This window comes from Vidua macroura, chromosome 14 (assembly GCF_024509145.1).
Source record: "Vidua macroura isolate BioBank_ID:100142 chromosome 14, ASM2450914v1, whole genome shotgun sequence".
NCBI classification, from domain to species: Eukaryota; Metazoa; Chordata; class Aves; order Passeriformes; family Viduidae; genus Vidua; species Vidua macroura.
In genome coordinates, this window is record NC_071584.1 from 962,723 (window position 1) to 981,834 (window position 19,112).

Sequence of the window (19,112 nt, forward strand, 5' to 3'; positions counted from 1 at the left end):
TCATGATATTTTGAGACTTCTGTAACCCCTTGGTTTGGTATACAAAGTGAAGAGTCCTATCTTCACTTTGCATGGCAGATACTGTATCTTTCATAGCTCTTTATGTGCTCTCTGGAGGATAACCTCCAAGATGTTTGCAGGATTCAGGGCATGGATTTACAATTATGTAATTACATTTTTTGTGTTCTTTCAATTTGATTTGTTTCTGTTTGTACTGAAATGCAGCTGTTGCTTTCTGACCACAAGTGAATTTTGGCAGTGCTTGGTTCAGTTTTCCCTCTCTATTTTATTACAGGTGCCCATCTTTAGCAAGAAGGAAGAGGTCTTTGGTTATTTGGCAAAATACACTGTTCCAGTAATGAGAGCAGCATGGCTTATCAAAATGACTTGTGCCTATTATGCTGCCATCACGGAAACAAAGGTGAAAAAGCGTCATGTCATTGATCCCTTCATTGGTAAGCACTCTGTGTGCAGCACTGGGTTTGTCCATCACAGCTGTTTCCTTCTAAACCTGCTCTTGATTAGTAAGAGGTAGCCTGGAAATCCAAATAAACTTGTTTCCTGCTATTAAATCCTTAGGTTCTGATGTGAGTAACTGTCTGAACAGCAGGCCCACCTGTGAAAGTATACTGAAAAATAAGTCTTAGCAGCCATAAATGCTTCCTGGGAGTCTTACTTTCTCCCTGTTAAGTTCTACTGAGCTCCTTTGCTGCCTTACCTGTTTTTTACTTACCATATAAAGATTGTAAAGTAGAAATTTAGTGATGACTGATTAGCTACTTCCCAAGTGAATATGTACATTTCTCAGACAATTTTGGTATGTTACTCCCTGTCTGTGTTTCCAGTTTCATTAAGCATTACTGGGTAACATCCTTTGCATCCTGGCCTGCTCCAGATTGCTGTGGTCTAGAAGAGTTCCCCCGACTGTGTTCTGGTTTTTTTGGCTTTCCGCCTATGCACCACCCTGGTTCTTTCCTGCTTATGTTCGCCACAGTGCTCACTGCTAACTTGTTTTCTCCAGAATGGACACAGATCATCACCAAGTACCTGTCAGAGCAGCTGCAGAAAATTGCAGAGTTCTACAGACAGCTCCCAGGGCAAGGCTGTGGTTCACCATCAGGACCCATGCCCCAAGAGGTGGAACAGGCTTTGAAGCAGTGGGACTACAACGAGAAATTGGCTATGTTCATGTTCCAGGTGAGGGACTGGCAGGGGCTGCTGGGTCAGCGTGAGCAGAGGAGGGCAAGGCAAGTGGATGCCAGGTGATTTATTTCTGCAAGATGCTCTCTATCCTAGTGAACAGACCACTAGGACTAGGTGCAATTCTGAGCTCAGTAATAGGACAGGGGTAGCATACAACTGTGAAAACCTCCAGGGTTATTTCCACTGTTGGAGTGCAAGTGCAAGCTGCTGCTGCTCTGCCTTGCCTTAGTGGAGGTTACTTCAACTTTCATCCATTTGCTCTGCTTTTATCTGTGTGCAGGATGGCATGTTGGACCGGCATGAATTCCTGACGTGGGTTCTCGAATGCTTTGAGAAGATACGGTCAGGAGAAGATGAATTTCTGAAAATGCTCCTTCCTTTGCTGCTAAGGGTGAGAAAAACACTCTTAACTTGTTTTAGGAAAGTGCTGACTTCTGCTTTGGCCATCCCCTTCCTATTGCCTAAGGGGATAATGAGTTGTTTTGCACCAAGAACACCAGGGAGTGTCCCTATAAGCATCCTTCTTAGCTCATGGTTGTCTTTTTAGTCCTGCAGTTTTCCAGTTTTTATTCTCCTTTACCCATTTTCCCTGCACTGGACTTGGTAATCCCTGCCCGTGCCAGAGCTGTGATAGTTCCACTGATTATGTGCCAGTACATGGAAACATGGAAACTGGTCCTTTCTCTCCTCTCCTTTCTCTCCTCTCCTTTCTCTCCTCTCCTTTCTCTCCTCTCCTTTCTCTCCTCTCCTTTCTCTCCTCTCCTTTCTTTCTGTCTCTCGCAACAGATTCTGGGCAAGTCTTTGAAGCTCTGGGTAGGCTGGGTGTGGGTACATTTTTATACATTAAGTCATTGCCAGAGAGCATTTCAAGGGTTTTTCTGATGCTTAGTAGTCAGTGAGTGATCCGTGGTGCTAAGGAACTCTCTGTAAAAAGGAACTGCCTCTTCAAGGCAGTGTCACACAGTGCAGTGCATTGGGAAGGTCGGGGTTTTCTCATGTGCTCCTTGTGACACGGATGTTTGCCCCCCCTTCCATCTTCCCTGCAGTACTCTGGAGAGTTTGTGCAGTCTGCGTACCTGTCCAGACGTCTGGCCTACTTCTGCACCCGCAGGCTTGCTATGCAGCTGGACGGTGCCGGTGGGCACCCGCCGCACATCCTGTCTGCCCAGACAGGGAATGCTCTTCCTTCAACTCCCACCCCTCAGCCAGCTGCAGGGAATCCTCCTCCCAGCCCTTTCAGCGACTTATTACTGTGCCCCCAGCACCGGCCAGTGGTGTATGGGCTCAGCTGCATCCTTCAGGTAGGTTTAAGTAATGGTGATTCCGAGGTCAGCAGGGACAATTTGTGTGCCATCACAGAAAAATTATTACAGCCTGAGTCAGCAGTAAGTACAGAAATATCAAACCATGATTATCTTTGCTGATGTGTTACAGAGCTTTTGTGAGACAGTGCTGTAGCAGTGCCCTTGACTGACTTGCATAAGAAAAATGAGTTGAAATAGAGCCTTTTGCTCTACTCACAGGTGTCTCGCATAGCTGGGAAAGCCTTATAAAAGAAGGGATGAGAAAGAAAGAAAGGGTTATTTCCCATGTGTATATCAATAGCAGGTTTTCATCCAGGAGAGGAAATTATGCCAGAAATGAAAGTGCTTTGTAATTTTGTCAGCTCTTAAAAACAAACATCCCCTCATCAGAAAAAAAAAGTTCCCACAGAATAAAAATAAAACAACCCACAACCAAACAGCACACACAAGAAACAGACCCCGCTTTAGGGAAGAATGTAGTGGTTTAGGAGTGGTAGCAGGCTGTGCTAGGTGGGATTGATTAAATGTTACATTGCAATAAAAGGGCAAAGTTGCCAACACCTTACTGATAGATGTTTGAAGAACAGGTGCTGTTGTGACATTGTGGGGTTCAGTCCTTACTGTCCTGTGTCAGGAGAGGCAAGTTCTGTTCAGTGTGTGCATTTGTTCATTATTGTGTTTTTCTCCTTCAAGAGGAGAGTGACTAGGTGAGGTGGGTCCATGCAGGAGTGGAGATCATTTCTTCCAGGGGAGAAAAGACTTGTTAAAGCAGAGAAGGTTCCAGAGAGTGCAGGATAGAGCAGGAGTTGGAGAGGAAGAGAGCACAAAACTTGTGAATCTGCTGCTCAAGAGAGAAATTTGAGATGAAGGAGCCCTGGCAGGATCAAGAAGCAGTCAGCCAGCTCTCAGAGAAAAAGAAAATTCCTATAGTACAGTTGGCTAGAAGTAAGGATCTTTATAGAAGCAGGGGTTAAAGAGCAATGTAGGGTTATAAATAAACCCTTTGCATTCTTATTAAGTCTTGTTTGCTTTCTGTTGAAGTTTAGAGGGTTTTTTTTCTATTTTCTATGTGATAAAACATGTCTCTAATATAAAAGTCTTGTATTTGGGGAGCTTACTTTAGGGAAAATAGATGAGCATATCCACCTCAAAGGTTTGTCTGATTTGGAGTTCAGACAAAAAGTTTAAAAAGTTGACATTGGTAAATGATAGTCTGATCTTTAGTATGTCTCAGTGGAAACAGGTGCATTTCTAAGAATTTCCATAATTCTAAGAATGTACATAATTAACCTTTGCTGAAATGTTCTCAAGATAAACTGATTCTTTGGTTTGAGGGTCTAAAACAGCTTTGTGAACCAGAAAATGTAGGGGAGTATCATAGGAATTGTTTAGTGAAGTTTTGTCTGTGTTTATGTGAGTGTACAAGATCATAAAATAATGAGAATGCATATACCTTGGTATTGTTACTATAATAATCAGACTTATGATTATCAAACAAAATGGTTTAATTAATTTAGGTCTGTTATCTCATATTTCTTCTCAGACTTTACGTGCAGTTGTAAGTCACTAATGTAAATGCTGCTTCTGGACCATGAGGGTTGGATTGTGCGTTGGGGGTGTGAGTTTGTATGATCCAAAGGGTTTTTCAGAGCTTAATACAAAAGAAAAAAACCCCAACCCACCCAGACAGTAAATATGCTGTATAGAGGCTAATGAGTGCCTGGGCAATATGATAAAGTAGTGGTTAGTTCTGTAGAAATGTAACTTAATTGTTTTGGCCTTTATTTGCTCAGTGACATTGGCTTTTCTGTCTGTTGCAGAGTATCATTTTGTGTTGCCCGAGTGCCCTTGTGTGGCATTATTCCTTGACTGATAGCAGGATAAAGACTGGCTCTCCATTGGACCACCTGCCTATAGCCCCATCCAACTTGCCCATGCCAGGGGGGAATTCAGCCTTTACACAACAGGTGAGCAGCCTTCAGAAAAGGGAGCTCTTGTGGTTTGGGATAACAGCTGTATCTTAGCTCTTTCAGAATTTTCTTTTCATGTTGTGTGATAAGCAGATCTGGAAGTACTGTCTCAATCCCTGGGAATTAAGTGTCTCATTCTGCTATAAGCCAGGTAGTGATGTCCTTGGAAGATGGGCAAAATCTAACCTTAAATAGAATTGCTGTCAATCTCTTTGTTTTCTAATAATTTTGTTCACAGGACTTCTAAGGCATCCTTTTGTATGTTTACACAAGTCCATTGTTTCTAGGTTCGGGCAAAGCTGCGTGAAATTGAACAGCAGATAAAGGAACGTGGCCAGGCTGTGGAGGTTCGCTGGTCATTTGACAAGTGCCAAGAAACCACAGCAGGTAACTTGCTATAGGTTAAAGTTTCTTTCCCCCTGATCCATGTGCTACTCTGACAAAACTTCTGTCTGGCTATTCTTTTTGATTTTTTCCTATTTACTACTGTTTGTATTTACTGTCAGCAGTAAGATATGGCTCTTCTTTTTTTGCAGAGCAAAATCTTACAGGGGTCGATTTCTTTAGGTATAGGGGGAGTTTCTGTTACTAGGAGCTGAAAATATTTACCAAGGAACTATACTCTTGTCTGTGTGCCATGCTTTCTCCTAAAATCTCCTGTTGGCCCCAGTGAGAGTCAGGATATTAAGATGGGTGGACCCCTGCCTTACTGGTACAGCTTTCCTTGGGTAGTGAGCCCAAGCCAGTGAGCTCACAGAAACTTCTTATAGAATTGTGGAATGGTCTGGGTTGGAAGAGACCTTAAAAATCAAGTGGTCTCAATTCTCCTGCCATGGGCAGGGACACCTTCCCCTAGATCTGGTTGCTCAGGACCAATCCAGCCTGGCCTTGAACACTTCCAGGAATGGAGCATCCACAACCTCTCTGGGCAACCTGTGCCACTCTTTCATCACCCTCACAGGGAAGAATTTCTTCTTAACATCTAGTCTGAGTCTCTTCTCTCTCAGTTTAAAACCATTCCCCTTTGTCCTGCCCTTGTAAAAAGTTTCTCTCAAGATTTCTTGTAAGCCCGCCTTAGTGTGATAGGTGACAGAGCCTTTTCAGGCTGAACAATCCCAACTGTTCCAGCCTTTCCTTCTAGGAGAGGTGTTCCGTGCCTCTGATCACCTTCATGGCCTCCCCTGGACTCGCTCCAGCAGGTCCATGTCCTTCCTGTGCTGAGGACCCCAGAGCTGGAGGCAGGTGGGGTCTGACCAGAGTGGAGCAGAGGGGCAAAATCCCCTCCCTCTTTCCCCTGCTGCCCACAGGGCTTTGGCTGCAGTCCAGGACACACTTGGCTTTCTGGACTGTGAGTGCCCATGGCTGGGTCCTGTCCAGCCTCTCATCCCCCAGCATCCCTGAGTCCTTCTCTGCAGGGCTGCTCTCAATCTGTTCATCCCCCATCCCGGATCAATACTGGGGTTGCCCTGCCCCAGGTACAGCACTTTGTACTTGGCCTTGTTGAACCTCATGAGATTCCCATGGGCCACTGTTGGAGCTTGTCCAGGTCCCTGTGGATGTCATCCTTCCTTCAGGACTATCAACCAAACCACTTGGCTTTGCCTTTGGCCACTGCCATCTGGATGTGACTGTCCAACCAGTTTCTCATACACTGAACAGTCCAGCATGCCTAGTGCTGTGTAGGCCCTCACATTGTCAGAAAAAACACTATTTTGACAGCAACACCAGCCGTGGAGCCATGTATTAATAGACTGGGCCCATCTGTTTCTTCCAGTGTCGTTGTCTGTAACTGGAAGGATAGAAGAGAAAACAATCTCTGTTCCAGAATCCCTTTCTAATGGTCAGTTCCAAGTCCCTTTTGATTGTCTTTGGATTACACTCGTGACTTCATCTCCTTCTCTGTGGGAGACCAGTACAGTCTGAGGGGTGGACCAGGCTAGGAAGTTTCACAATTTCATGTCCTTAACCTGGGCACCAGGAATGCAAACAGACTTCCCTTAAAGAAGGGTCCATCTGGCAATTGGATAAAGGGTCCAAACCCTTCCTTCCACTTAGAAGAGAATCACCTACAGCTACAACCCATCTTTTCTTCCTTGTGGAGCTGGTCTTGATATGAAATGTAGGCCTTTCTGACCTTAGCTGACCTTGGCAACACATCTGGTGTTGCTCTAGAGTCTGTTGTACCAGGTGCCAAATACACATTTTTCTTCTCTGTTCTCTTCTAGGTTTCACTATTGGCCGTGTATTGCATACCTTAGAAGTTCTGGACAGTCACAGCTTTGAAAGATCTGACTTCAGCAACTCTTTGGATTCCTTGTATAACAGGATATTTGGGCTGGGTCCAACCAAAGACAGTCATGAGGTGCTCTGGGACTTGGCTGCTGGGCCCTGGTCTTGAATTTGGCTGTGTTCTTGTTTATAACCACACTGTTATTGTCCTGTGTCTGCAGAGAGCTGACTAGGTAGTGGCCTTTGGCCAAGAGACATGATCTCCATTGAAAAGGATTGCATGCAGCTCTGCTAGGGAGGTACTAAAATGATAGGGGGGTTCTGTGCTCTAGAAAGTCCAACAAATACATGTAAGCTTGAGAGAATTCACTGATGAAAGATGTCAGTCTGCATGCCACACTGGTGCTAAGGACTCGTTATGTCAGTATTAGCCTGGTCACATTTTGGGCTGGCTGCTGATTCCTGGGACCTCACAGTCCAGGTTCCTTTTAGCCTGGGAGTTGATGTATTTATGATGTGTAGGGCCATAGTGCATCCACTACTGCATTGGTTCCTCTAGAGGAGCGGCAGGACTGGCTGTTCATATACTTTGTATGAGGCTGTCGAGAAGTTGTGTAGTCACTCAGTGCTGTGATTAGCACTCTATAGATGTGCTGCTGGAAGAGAGATGATTTTCTGAAGCAGTCAGTCTGAAGATTTGTCAGGGGCTGTGGACCTCGCGTTGCAAAATGGAGTCAAAGCAGGAGGGCTCTAGCTTGACATCTGTCCTCCCTGTTAGGAGGAGGGGATTGTAGCAGTCTTCAGGCTCTATTCTATGGGGAGTAGACCCACTGTTATATCTGCTTCCCTCTTCTGCTTGGCTCAGGTTCTCACTGCAGTGCTTCTGTCCCCCCAGATTTCCCCAGACGATGACGCAGTGGTGGCCTTGCTGTGTGAGTGGGCTGTCAGCTACAAACGCTCTGGGCGCCACAGGGCCATGGTCGTGGCCAAACTCCTGGAGAAGCGTCAAGCAGAGATCGAGGCTGAGGTAGGTCCTTATTCCTGGAAGGTTGGGACCAGGAAAGGAGAGCAGAAATTTCCTAACTCGTATTACACCGACAGACAAAGGCTGATCAGCACAGTTGCCTCTTGTCACTGGTGCTGCTAATTATGGCATTTGTGCCATCTGACCCAATGTAGGTCATAAATGAGCCTGTGGGATGGTGCATATCCCATTTCTTGGATACATTTGAGGACAGCTGGTTGCAGTGCAGAAGTGCTGACATACTTGGAGGCTGTGCAGTAGCTTACAGAAACTTTTGTGGTGGCTTGCTTATAAGAGCATGATAGAAAAATTCTCTTGAAGATTTCTTTTTTGAGATATATGGATAGGAAGTTTCTCCTCTGTGTCAGCAGTCAGTACTTTTTTCTGTTTCTGCAGAGATGTGGGGACTCTGAAGTCGTGGATGAGAAGGGCTCCATCTCCTCGGGCTCTCTGTCAGCAGCCAGTGCTCCTGTCTTTCAGGATGTCCTTATGCAGTTCCTTGACACTCAAGCTCCTATGCTAAGTATGTAAATGAGAACTTGTGATCTCTCAGTTTCTAGCTTTCCCTCTCTTGCAAACTTTGAATTTGTGTGCAGTTCTCTTGTGTGTAGGTATTGGGTGTATCTAAATTCTCTATCTGGCTTCCTTGCAACTCAGAGCTTATCTTGGAGAGGGAGGAAAAGCAGCTTGCAGGGCCAGATGACAGAAAGATGATACAGAGGGACTTCTGTTAACAGAGCATTGGCCAAGGATAAATGAGTTTAATCAGGAATTACTTCAGGCTGGGAACTAAAGGGAGGTTTTTAACTGGTGACAGAGCTCTGGCTCTGATGGGAAGTTCTGCAAACAGGTTAAGGGGGATAGGATAACAGGTCTGAACGATGCAGGCAGCTGTTTGTACACACAGGAATAGCACTTCTAGGCTAAAGTCCAGTGCCTCTGGGCTGTGACACTGGAGAGATTTTGACTTACTTAATTGCTAATTTTTGAAACTGGAGTTTCTGCTTTTAGTCCCTGCTGTAATCTCAGAACTGTGTATCAGTCACTGTGTGGAAATCTCAGGAAATGCTTTCCCTTGCCCTAGGTTAGGAGGCTGGTGTTGCTTAGAGTGGTGCAGAACTACTCAGATAGCCCTGATTGTCTGTGTTGTCCTTTCAGCTGATCCTGGGAAGGAAAATGAGAAGGTGGAGTTCTTTAATCTGGTGCTACTGTTCTGTGAGCTAATCCGACATGATGTCTTCTCCCACAACATCTACATGTGCACGCTCATCTCCCGGGGTGATCTCGCCATGGATTCTCATGGGCCTCGCCCTCCCTCACCCTTTGATGACCCTGCTGAGGAGCATGACAGGAAAGAGGCAGAAGGAAGCAGTGGCATCAAGCTGGAGGTGAGAGCATGAGCACCATGGCCCTCCTGTACATCTCTCTGTTGTGCTTGCCTGTTTTACCAGTTTTGCAGCCTCCTTGCTGTTGCCTGCTGGAGAGTGTACCACTGACTCCTGCTCTTCCTTCCCCCAACTTATTTCCTTAGCGTTTCAATTTAAGGTTATGTTCTAAATGACTGGAAAGGACCTGCAGGTTGCAGAAGGGTGGATAGGAAAATCTTGCTCGATACAGAGCAGCATATCATGAGGTACTGTGCTGTGTGAGGCCTGTCCATAATATTCGAGGTGTATCAGGCTCCAACTTGCCAGGCACCATGGGTGTGGTGGCATGCTGCTGTCACTGTCCAACATGGACGTCAATGTAGTCAACAAATATTCTCTTGTTCCCTGATGCATCACTGAGATGTAAAGCTACTCTGTCTGTTCCCAGGACACAGGTCTGTCAGAGCCCATGGACATTGACCACAACCCCAGCATGCTCTTTGATGACATGGAAAAGACAGACTTTTCGGTACGTTCCAGCATTTCCTGTTACTCAGTAAGTAGGGTCAGTGTGTTGTAGTGAACCCAGGAGCAGCATGTGCCTTGCTTTTGTGTATCTCCTGGAAGTGGCTGGGTTGGAAGGCAGTTCACATTGCAAAAGGCCCATATAACCTATTTATGTAGCTTGGTGTTCATCAAAGCAGAGTGAGTCCCAGTTGTTCCTGGGACCTCTTATGCTCTGGCTACTGCCAGCCCAGTGTTTGGGCAGGGTAGGAAGTGGGCTGCTTGGAAGTGGATGGGAAATGAATGACCATGATAGCATCAGATTGGGAGTGACCAGTTGCAGAAGTTTTTTTGATCCTGGGAGAAGACACTAGTCTGCTTTCATCCTTCTGTGTGGCCTTCATTACTATTTCAGGTTTACAGTTCTTCATATCTGTGGACATAGTTCATGGTAGCAGAACACTTTGAAGCACTTAGCAGTAAAATTAAGTCGTGGTGCTTGAAAAATCCCTGAGTACCTGCATCTATCCAGCTATCTCTGACCTTTTAAAGTACATGTCAGGCAAGTGTGATGTAAAGCTATATGCTTTCCCAGGATCCTCACTTCTGTGGAAGGGGCTGTTTCCAAAATGCTAACCCATTAATTTATTATTCCTACTGTGTTATTTCCTCTTGTGTTTAACTTAACATACAACACAGGCCAGAAGCAAAAATAGGAATAGTGTCTTGGCACATTATCTTGGTTTTTGCCTTAAGAACTGGCTGTTTTTCCAACCCTTCATTTTCCTCCTCCTTTTTAGGCCTGAACAGAAGTACATTTCTTCAGCAATCTTTACTGTTGCATGACCATGTTACCTAACAACATTTTCTTGTTCTTATGTCTCCCCAGATGTTTTCTCCACCAATGCATTGTGAATCTAAAGCTAGCCCTTCCCCTGAAAAACCAGATCCTGAAAAGGAAGCAAAGACTCTGCTGAAGGATAAGTCTGTGGAAGGAATGCTAGCATCACTATACGACCAGCCTCGGCACATCCAGTATGCAACACACTTCCCTATTCCTCAGGTACAAGACCTGCTCCTATGTGCTCCCCTCTTGCTGCCCTTGTCATGAGGCTGCTGTCTCTCCCTACTGTGGCTGGCTAAGGAGCAGTCCTGCTTTTCTGGATGGCTCTTTGCTTACTCCCAGAGAAGCTTCTGAGATGAAGGTTTCCTTTTGCTTTCAGAGATGCAGATGTGAAACAAGATTAAAGCATTCAGTCTTGTAGTTGCTAATGCAGTTGTCTCTTTTGGTTCTCCAGGAGGAGTCGTGCAGTCATGAGTGTAACCAAAGGCTGGTAGTTCTTTTTGGGGTTGGAAAACAACGGGACGATGCTCGGCATACGATCAAGAAAATAACCAAAGACATTCTAAAAGTCTTAAACAGAAAGAGCACTGCAGAGACAGGTTAGTAGAGCTTGAGACACTCCTTTTTGAAGTAAGAGCATCTTTCCAGTTGGCTGATTCCCTTGTCTGTTGTCTCACAGTGAAAGGATTTTACACAATCTACAAGATCTGGTAAGAGGCACTAGTGAATGAGTCTGGAATGGTGCTCTGTTTTCAAACATACTAACCAGCAAGTAAGACAATTGGTTTCCTGCTGGCAATGTCTGTTTAATTAACTTGTCTTCAGAAGAGAATTGAGTCATATAAGGCTCAGAGTGAGACCCTGGCCAAACCTTTGGCTTTTTATATTTTATTCTATTTATTCTTGCATTCAGATCCTTGTACAAGAAGCAGAAAACACTTTGCCAATGTGTATTTGGCAAAGACTTTACTAAATGTATTGTTCTGTTACTCTTCAGGCATGTACTAAATGCGTAGGATAGGAAATTTGGATAGCTGGGTCAAAATCAACAGAAAGCATCTGATGTCCAACAGCTGAGAATCTGGCTACATTTTTTCTTTCTTAGTCTGATGCCTGAAAGGCAACTTAACATGTGGTGAAAGGATGATGCTTTAAAATATGGAGTGCTCTGACAAAGAAACTTTTGTGGCTGAGCATCTTCAGTCCAGAATGCCTGTTCTCATCAGAGAATAGGTATCTTTCCAAATCAAGACAGAAGGATACTCCAGGGAGTACTTTCATTTGGGATAAACTTGATGTTTGCCCTACTGTCATTCTTAGGTTAGGGATTCCTTAATTCTTTTTAATTAAAGATAGTCCTTATCAACTTAAGGTCTAGGACTCAGGCTTTTTGCCTATGCTTCATGACAGGGGCTGATCTTGCTGGGGAGCTGTCAGAAGCTGATGTTTAAATCCTCTAGTGAGGAAAGCAGAAAAATACTGTTTTCTGATGTCTTCAACTTTGGTAGGTGGGGAGGAAGGCCAGAAGAGGAAAAAGAGCAAGCCAGAAGCATTCCCAACAGCTGAAGATATCTTTGCAAAGTTCCAGCACCTTTCTCACTTTGATCAGCACCAAGTCACATCTCAGGTATGAAAATTTGAAGACTGCTGTCCTTCTTGGGCCCTGACTGTATCCATTTGTATTACTGAGAGCAGCTTCCTGGAAGGAGATGAGCCTGCTGAGGGACTTCTGGAGGGGAAGATAGACTCTGTGTTGTCTTGCACTTGCAGGTATCTCGTAATGTCTTGGAACAGATCACCAGCTTTGCTTTGGGAATGTCATACCACCTGCCTCTGGTGCAGCATGTGCAGTTCATATTTGACTTGATGGAGTATTCACTCAATATCAGTGGTCTTATCGACTTTGCCATCCAGGTAAGAGCAGTATGCTCAGGTGCTCCCTGGGGAGGGGTTTGTCCACCTGAGAGGCAGCAGATCTGTGCTGTGATAGTTGTTGGCCTGCTCTGGTCATCACTGGGGACGCTCTGACCAGTGCCATGGAGGTGGTCAGATTATAATGGTCATTGTGATGCTTCTGGGCTGCAGCTGTCAGGAATAGGTTGTCTGTGGCAGATAGTCTTGCATGTTCTGTTCTGAGGATTATTCTTCCAAGGCTTTGGGCTTGTTTCCAAAGGACTTGTATTGCATCTCTGTCCCTGGTTGCAGCAGGACCTTGTTCTGAGTGAGAAGGGGGTTGTCTGGCCCTGGCACCTTGCCTACCTTGCTCCCCTGGAAAGATCCTTGGCACATGGCAGCTCAAGCTGCCTTCTGGATCCTGCTAAAATCCTGTTGCTGTTTCTGCAGCCTGTACCAGGTGTCTCCTGAAGCCTAACTGATGGAATTGTGGCTGTTAGCCTGGAAAGGATATCAGAGTGAGACTTAATGCAGGACAGAACTACCAACAAGCTGCTTAAAACTGCCTGTGGCCATATCACAATTACCCTCTGATACCTAAGACCTGACAGCCCCTTGTACTGCCTGAGACATTTTGCCAACTGTTCTGGGGTGCATCCCTAAGCAGAAAGTGCCTGGCAGTGCCTTTCCTGGCAGGTCCTGTAGGCTGTGGGTTTGGTGTGCCTCCTCCCTTTCTGACCATACCTTACCCCTGTGGCTGTTGAAGGGTTTTTCTGTCATTGGGTGCAGTTGCTGAATGAACTGAGCGTGGTGGAGGCAGAGCTGCTGTTGAAATCCTCCGACCTTGTTGGCAGCTATACTACCAGCTTGTGCCTGTGCATCGTGGCTGTGCTGCGGCACTACCACTCCTGCCTTATCCTGAACCAGGACCAGATGGCTCAGGTCTTTGAAGGGTAAGGGCATCTCCCCCTCTCTGTGTGTAAGGAAGCAGTGTGTGTGCTGGGGGTTCCTAAGGGGTATGGACTATATCCTTCCTAAAAGGCAGCTACTTGGTGCCTGAGGGCTCAGCTCACTTTTTTTTTTTGTCTCTCTGCAGTCTGTGTGGGGTGGTGAAACATGGCATGAACCGCTCAGATGGCTCCTCAGCAGAGCGCTGTATCCTGGCCTATCTCTATGACCTGTATACCTCCTGCAGTCACCTCAAAAGTAAATTTGGGGAGCTCTTTAGGTGAGTCTGATGCAGCTGAGGTGCAGTGGGTACTGCCCACTATAGCACCTTGACTTCAACTTTGCTTTTGATCTTGTTTGATGGGATTGCTCCTAAGAAATTCCTTGTTTGAAAAGGAATGGATAACAGAGCAAGGAGCATCATTAGGCCCCTCTTTATGTCATGGTACAACTGTGCCTTGTGGTTTGGGGCAGCAAACTCTAAAGAGTGTATAGTGGATTTAGGCCCAAAGGAGGGTGAGTGGATAAATTTCCATAGGTTTCAAATTACTTACAAGGAGCTGAGTCTCCCCCCCGCCCCTGAATAGGAGTACTGATAGAAATTTTGTAAACTTCTGGTTGATGTGGAAAATAAACTGAATGTTCAACAAGTCTTAGAATGCAAGCACAGAAAGGAATGAATAGAAAATAACAAATTTGTTGGTCTTTATTGGTACACAGGGATCTTGAGTTTCAACGTGTTCTTTCCCAGAGAGGGTTTGCCTTTGCTCACTAGAGTTCAGTGGCCGCTTAGTTTTTTGTGTCCTAACCACTCTTCTGTCCTGTTTAGTGACTTCTGCTCCAAGGTGAAGAACACAATCTATTGCAATGTTGAGCCATCTGACTCCAACATGCTATGGGAACCAGAGTTCATGATTGACACCATTGAAAATCCATCTGCACATAACTTTACGTACACCAACCTGGGCAAGAGCCTCAATGAAAACCCAGCCAATCGCTACAGTTTTGTCTGTAATGCACTGATGCATGTGTGTGTGGGACACCACGATCCTGACAGGTGAGAGGCAGAGCTTTCATGGTGCTACTGAGAAAGTACATTCTTTAGGTGAGGGTAAGAAACCAGTGGCCATATCTTGGCTGTACTGGGGTGTGAAGAAGGGGAAGCCAAGGCTGGGGTCCTTTAGAAAATCACTGACCTGATGGCATGCATGAGTAGCAAAGCTGACCCTCTGCTGTTTTCATTATTTATTTAACAGGGTGAACGACATTGCTATCCTGTGTGCTGAGCTAACTGGCTACTGCAAGTCTCTAAGTGCCGAGTGGCTGGGTGTGCTCAAAGCTTTGTGCTGTTCCTCCAATAATGGGACCTGTGGCTTCAATGATCTCCTCTGCAATGTTGATGCAAGTGCAAATATTCAAAAGGGGAAAAGGAATTGAAGCAGGAGTGGAGGGATCCCTTGGGAGAAGGCAAAAGTGAACAAGGGATGGAGGCTTTGTCTTCTGAGGGCAGGGAAAAGGCTTTGAATGCCAGGGGCTGCCATTGATGTTTGTTGCAGCCTGGGCAGACCATGGACACTGACAAGGTGTTATGGGCCCTTCTGCCATCCAGCTCCTAGGAATTGCTGACAGAGGCAATGAGGTAGAAGCTGTTTGGATCACTGGCTGATCTCCTCTCTTTCAGGTCAGTGACTTATCTTTCCATGATTCCTTGGCCACCTTTGTTGCCATTCTCATTGCCCGGCAGTGCTTGCTGCTGGAGGACCTGATTCGCTGTGCTGCTATCCCCTCACTCCTCAATGCTGGTAAGTGCATCCCTGCACAAACCTGTCTTACTCTCAGTTCTGACCCAAACACTTGTGCTTAATGCATACTTGGTGAACTCTAGAGTTGTGAAACATGCCTCTAATACTTCTTTTGTACTTAATAACTGAATGTAGTGCTTTAGAGAATTTTGGGCCTTTTGATTTCTATCAAAAAGTGGTTGTGCTAAGGTTTTTCACTGCCCTGCTCTCTTGAGTTTGCGTACAAGCTGAAATAAACATGGGGAGCTGTTATCAGCCTCACTGTGTGACCATTGTACTCAGCTCTGAACTCCAGAAGTATGCCTCCCACTGATAATAATGTTCAGCTTAGCATTTTGGCTAGAGCAGCCAGCTGGGCTTACAGCACCTGTGCCACTGCCTTACTCTGCCACCAGCCTTCCTATTTCTGCTCTGGAGATTGTAGCATCCAGACTCTTGACAGGGTGAAGTTGGAAAGATGGAGCAAGCAGAATGCAGTGCATGTCGCTGGGGATAATACTGAGGGATTTGCTTGCTTGCATGTTAACTGCTGCTCATGCTCCATATTTGTAAATACTGTAAGGCTGCTGCAGCTTCTCGGCTGGCTGCTCCAGGGCAGCACACCGTGAATAGCTTTTGGATTGAGAGTCAGCTGTCCTGGTGCTTAAGAAATCTCAGTTGTCTCTTTTCTTTACATAGCCTGCAGTGAACAGGACTCAGAACCAGGAGCACGTCTGACCTGCCGGATTTTACTCCATCTGTTTAAGACTCCACAGCTGAACCCATGCCAGCAAGATGGCAGTAAGTGAATGAACCTAGAGCCTTTCTTTATTGTGAAAGTACTAAGGCTCTTGCACACCAAGGAGAGATATGAGACCTTATGGTTAGAGATCATAACCTGCTTGCTTTGAATAAAGCAGGCAAAGCCTGATGCACTTTCTTCATAGGACAAAGAACAGTGTCCTTCCATTTATGTCACTCCATGGTAGCCAGGCACTGGGGAGAAGGTTCTTGGAGGCAGAAAACCAGCCAGTAGAGGTGGCCTTGCTGTCACTAAGCCATTAGAGTAATGATCACTTCTTCTTTTGTGTCTTGAGCTTTGTATAGCCTCATAACTTGGTGCCAGAAGCTGCTGTTTTACAGCACTCCTTTTTTGTGTGATGATGGAAACATTCCAGGAAGCTCTGTTCTTGGCTTCTCACCAGTATCCTGATAGCTCAGATTTCTAAATCCAGCTTGTATTTTAGGTCTAGGGTACTGTTGGAGCTTGGAGTTCATGACACAGGCTCTGCACCCCATTTGGATTTCATGGTTCAGTTGTCACAATGTGATTGGCACTATGCTTCTTGAAACTTAATTAAATGGGCCCCATGTTACAGTTAGGAAAGGAACTGGCCTCGGGATTCTCTGAGCTGGATTTTATGGTACTTGCTGGCACTGGCATAATTCAGGCAGCTCTGGAGCCCTTGCCTTTCTCTCTTGCTAAGTATTGCCTTTCGCCTTTGTCCTCTTTGCAGACAAACCCACTGTGGGAATCCGCTCTTCCTGTGACCGTCACTTACTGGCAGCTTCCCAAAATCGTATTGTGGATGGAGCAGTCTTTGCAGTGCTGAAGGCTGTCTTTGTTCTGGGTGTGTACCTGTGTTAGCCTCAACATATAACCATGCTTTTCAGGGGAGTGGGAGAACAGCACTGTATTGTTTGTGTTGGCTGTGCAGAAGGCCAGAGGAGATCTGTTCTGGTGAATATGTGATGTGTCTGTAGCTGTAAACATGCTTTGAGTCTCCTGGCTGCAGAGAGGTCACTGATCACGGGGAGAGTTTACAGAATCTCAGGATGTTTTTTGAGTCAGACTGCGTGGTTAGAGTTGTTGTATAACACTTGTGCTTTCCTTATAGGAGATGCAGAGCTGAAAGGCTCTGGCTTTTCCCACCCGGGAGGTGTTGATGATCTCATGGATGATGAGCTGGGCACCAGGAAGGCTGGTGGCCGGGTAGTAACTGTAGAAACAGCCAGCTTGGATATTTATGCCAAGTATGTACTGAGGAGTATATGTCAACAGGTGAGTCTGTCCCATCTCTAGGTGTGTCCTTATCCCTTCTGCAGACAGTTACATCTCACACGCCTTTCTTCAGGTTGGGTTTGGCAGGTATTTCTTGGAAAGATCAGTGAAGAACCTGCAATGTTTCTGTCATGTGACAGTACTGAGGATTGCTCACTGCTAGCAAAACACAGACACAAGCAGTGCTCAAGAATTAGGTGTTGCAGTATGCAGGGACTGCATCCCCTTTGCTTTGGCAACAGCACAGGGCTCCTGTCCAAGGAGGGGAGTGCTGGGAGTGGTAAGCTGAGATGTGTGCTGAAGGCAAAGAACAAGAATGACAGACAGATGGTTTATTAAAACGATAAATGGTGTCTTTCAGGATGCTGCCTAAGTGTTGCTTGCAGCTAGGCTGTTAATGTATCCCTGGGCTTTGCATTGCTCTGATTAGTTAATTAAAACAATGACAACAAAAGCCTTTTGCTTAGCCTAATCTGACAGCACCAGTATTTCTATTCCTTTGTGGAAAATTGACTCTTGAGGAGCTGAAACCTGGCTAATAATGTTGCAGAGCAGAGCGGCCATGCTGTATGAAAATGGATGTTGAAAGGTATCCTTAGCCTCGGTTATAAGTTTATTCTCTCAGCAGGAAAGGTGTGGTGTTACAATCTGAAACCTGTATTTTATATTACTAATGTGTAAACCCACAATTAGTGCTGTGTGTTGTCCTCATGCTATTGTTTATTAATTGGCTGACTGCATAGCAATGTTACCAGCTTACCAAAAAGGAATTGGAACCACCTATTTTTAAATATAAATTCAACATTCTTGATATCACTGGAACCTGACTGTAGCATTTACAGAAGTAGATATTCCCTTGCTGATCAAAGTCTATATAGGAAGGACAAAGTCTATATAGGAAGCAAGTAGAGGTGTTTGTGCACAGCAGGGAGTAGCAGTGTCAGGTATCACTGCTCATACCAGCTGTTGGCAGCACTGATTATGTAGAAGTGTTCCGGCAAACACCCGTGAGTTACCACCACCAAATTGTGCCAGAGCTCCTGCAGGCTTCCTGCAGCTGTAAAGGGCTGATAAAATGCTGTGTTTAATATTAGCACCTCTTCTGTGAGCAGTGAACTGGCACTATCAATGCCCTAAATTGTAGGTTGTGGTTTCTCAGTCTCAGGTATATATTTTATAATAGATTTCATTGTGAGGGGATTAGGAAAAGGAGCAGATTATAATTAAAGGTTTTTTTGATAGACTCATAGAATGGTTTGGGTTGGAATGGACCTTAAAGATCATGAGCCGGGCCACCTTCACTATTTCAAGTTGCTCAGGGCCCTATCCAACTTGGCCTTAAACACTCCCAGGGATGGGGCATCCACAAGTTCTCTGGGCAACCTGTTCCAGTGCCCACCTTTCAAACCTGTCCAAGTCCCTCTGGATGGCATCCCTTCCCCTCCAGCATGTCTTTCATTTGTCTTTATACCAATAAAGTGGATTGAAAATGAAGTCTGAGTTCTTGTAAGAAGCTGAGCAAATGATAAAAAGAGTCTTCCCAAGGAAATGTGTATTACTTAGGCAAGAAAGAGAAGATTATTATCAAGATATTGTGATGTAGCAACACTGAAGGGGGAAATGCAATGGGCAGTGGAGAGATCAAGACATCTCATGTGCAAACTTAATCTGGAATGAAGATAATGATCTAGGCTGGGTTTCACAAGGATTTCAAACCAGTGTTTTGACCCTTTCAGTCTTTGTGCTTCGGTGCTTAGTTTGCTACCCACTGCTGAAGGGTCTTTCCAGCTTTCTAGGCATAGCATAATGAACTGGATCCTCATCTCTTCTTTTGTTGTCACTTCTCAGTGGAACAATTCTCTGATCAGGCTTCCTCTGCAGATGCAGAAGTGCTTATACAGCAGTCCTCTGTTGATTTTAATTTAATGAATTTGCCTAATTTTAAGTATGAAAAATTTCTGCACTAACAAATGCTGCAGGTTA

General features: G+C 45.3%; 1 protein-coding gene across 5 annotated transcripts in view; it reads left to right on the top strand.

Moving 5' to 3' along the window:
• Window positions 1-19,112, top strand: part of MED12 (mediator complex subunit 12) — a 35,373-nt gene that overhangs the window by 3,472 nt on the left and 12,789 nt on the right. For all 5 annotated transcript variants that reach the window (XM_053989890.1, XM_053989892.1, XM_053989891.1 and 2 more), the window contains exons 4-26: window positions 296-455; window positions 1,022-1,197; window positions 1,484-1,594; window positions 2,250-2,504; window positions 4,328-4,474; window positions 4,765-4,864; window positions 6,703-6,839; window positions 7,602-7,733; window positions 8,127-8,253; window positions 8,889-9,118; window positions 9,546-9,626; window positions 10,491-10,664; window positions 10,900-11,044; window positions 11,954-12,072; window positions 12,216-12,359; window positions 13,128-13,291; window positions 13,435-13,566; window positions 14,116-14,343; window positions 14,543-14,687; window positions 14,968-15,088; window positions 15,767-15,868; window positions 16,585-16,698; window positions 16,966-17,129. In XM_053989890.1, coding sequence (XP_053845865.1) covers window positions 296-455; window positions 1,022-1,197; window positions 1,484-1,594; window positions 2,250-2,504; window positions 4,328-4,474; window positions 4,765-4,864; window positions 6,703-6,839; window positions 7,602-7,733; window positions 8,127-8,253; window positions 8,889-9,118; window positions 9,546-9,626; window positions 10,491-10,664; window positions 10,900-11,044; window positions 11,954-12,072; window positions 12,216-12,359; window positions 13,128-13,291; window positions 13,435-13,566; window positions 14,116-14,343; window positions 14,543-14,687; window positions 14,968-15,088; window positions 15,767-15,868; window positions 16,585-16,698; window positions 16,966-17,129 — 3,408 coding nt within the window. The remainder of the gene's footprint in view (window positions 1-295; window positions 456-1,021; window positions 1,198-1,483; window positions 1,595-2,249; window positions 2,505-4,327; window positions 4,475-4,764; window positions 4,865-6,702; window positions 6,840-7,601; window positions 7,734-8,126; window positions 8,254-8,888; window positions 9,119-9,545; window positions 9,627-10,490; window positions 10,665-10,899; window positions 11,045-11,953; window positions 12,073-12,215; window positions 12,360-13,127; window positions 13,292-13,434; window positions 13,567-14,115; window positions 14,344-14,542; window positions 14,688-14,967; window positions 15,089-15,766; window positions 15,869-16,584; window positions 16,699-16,965; window positions 17,130-19,112) is intronic.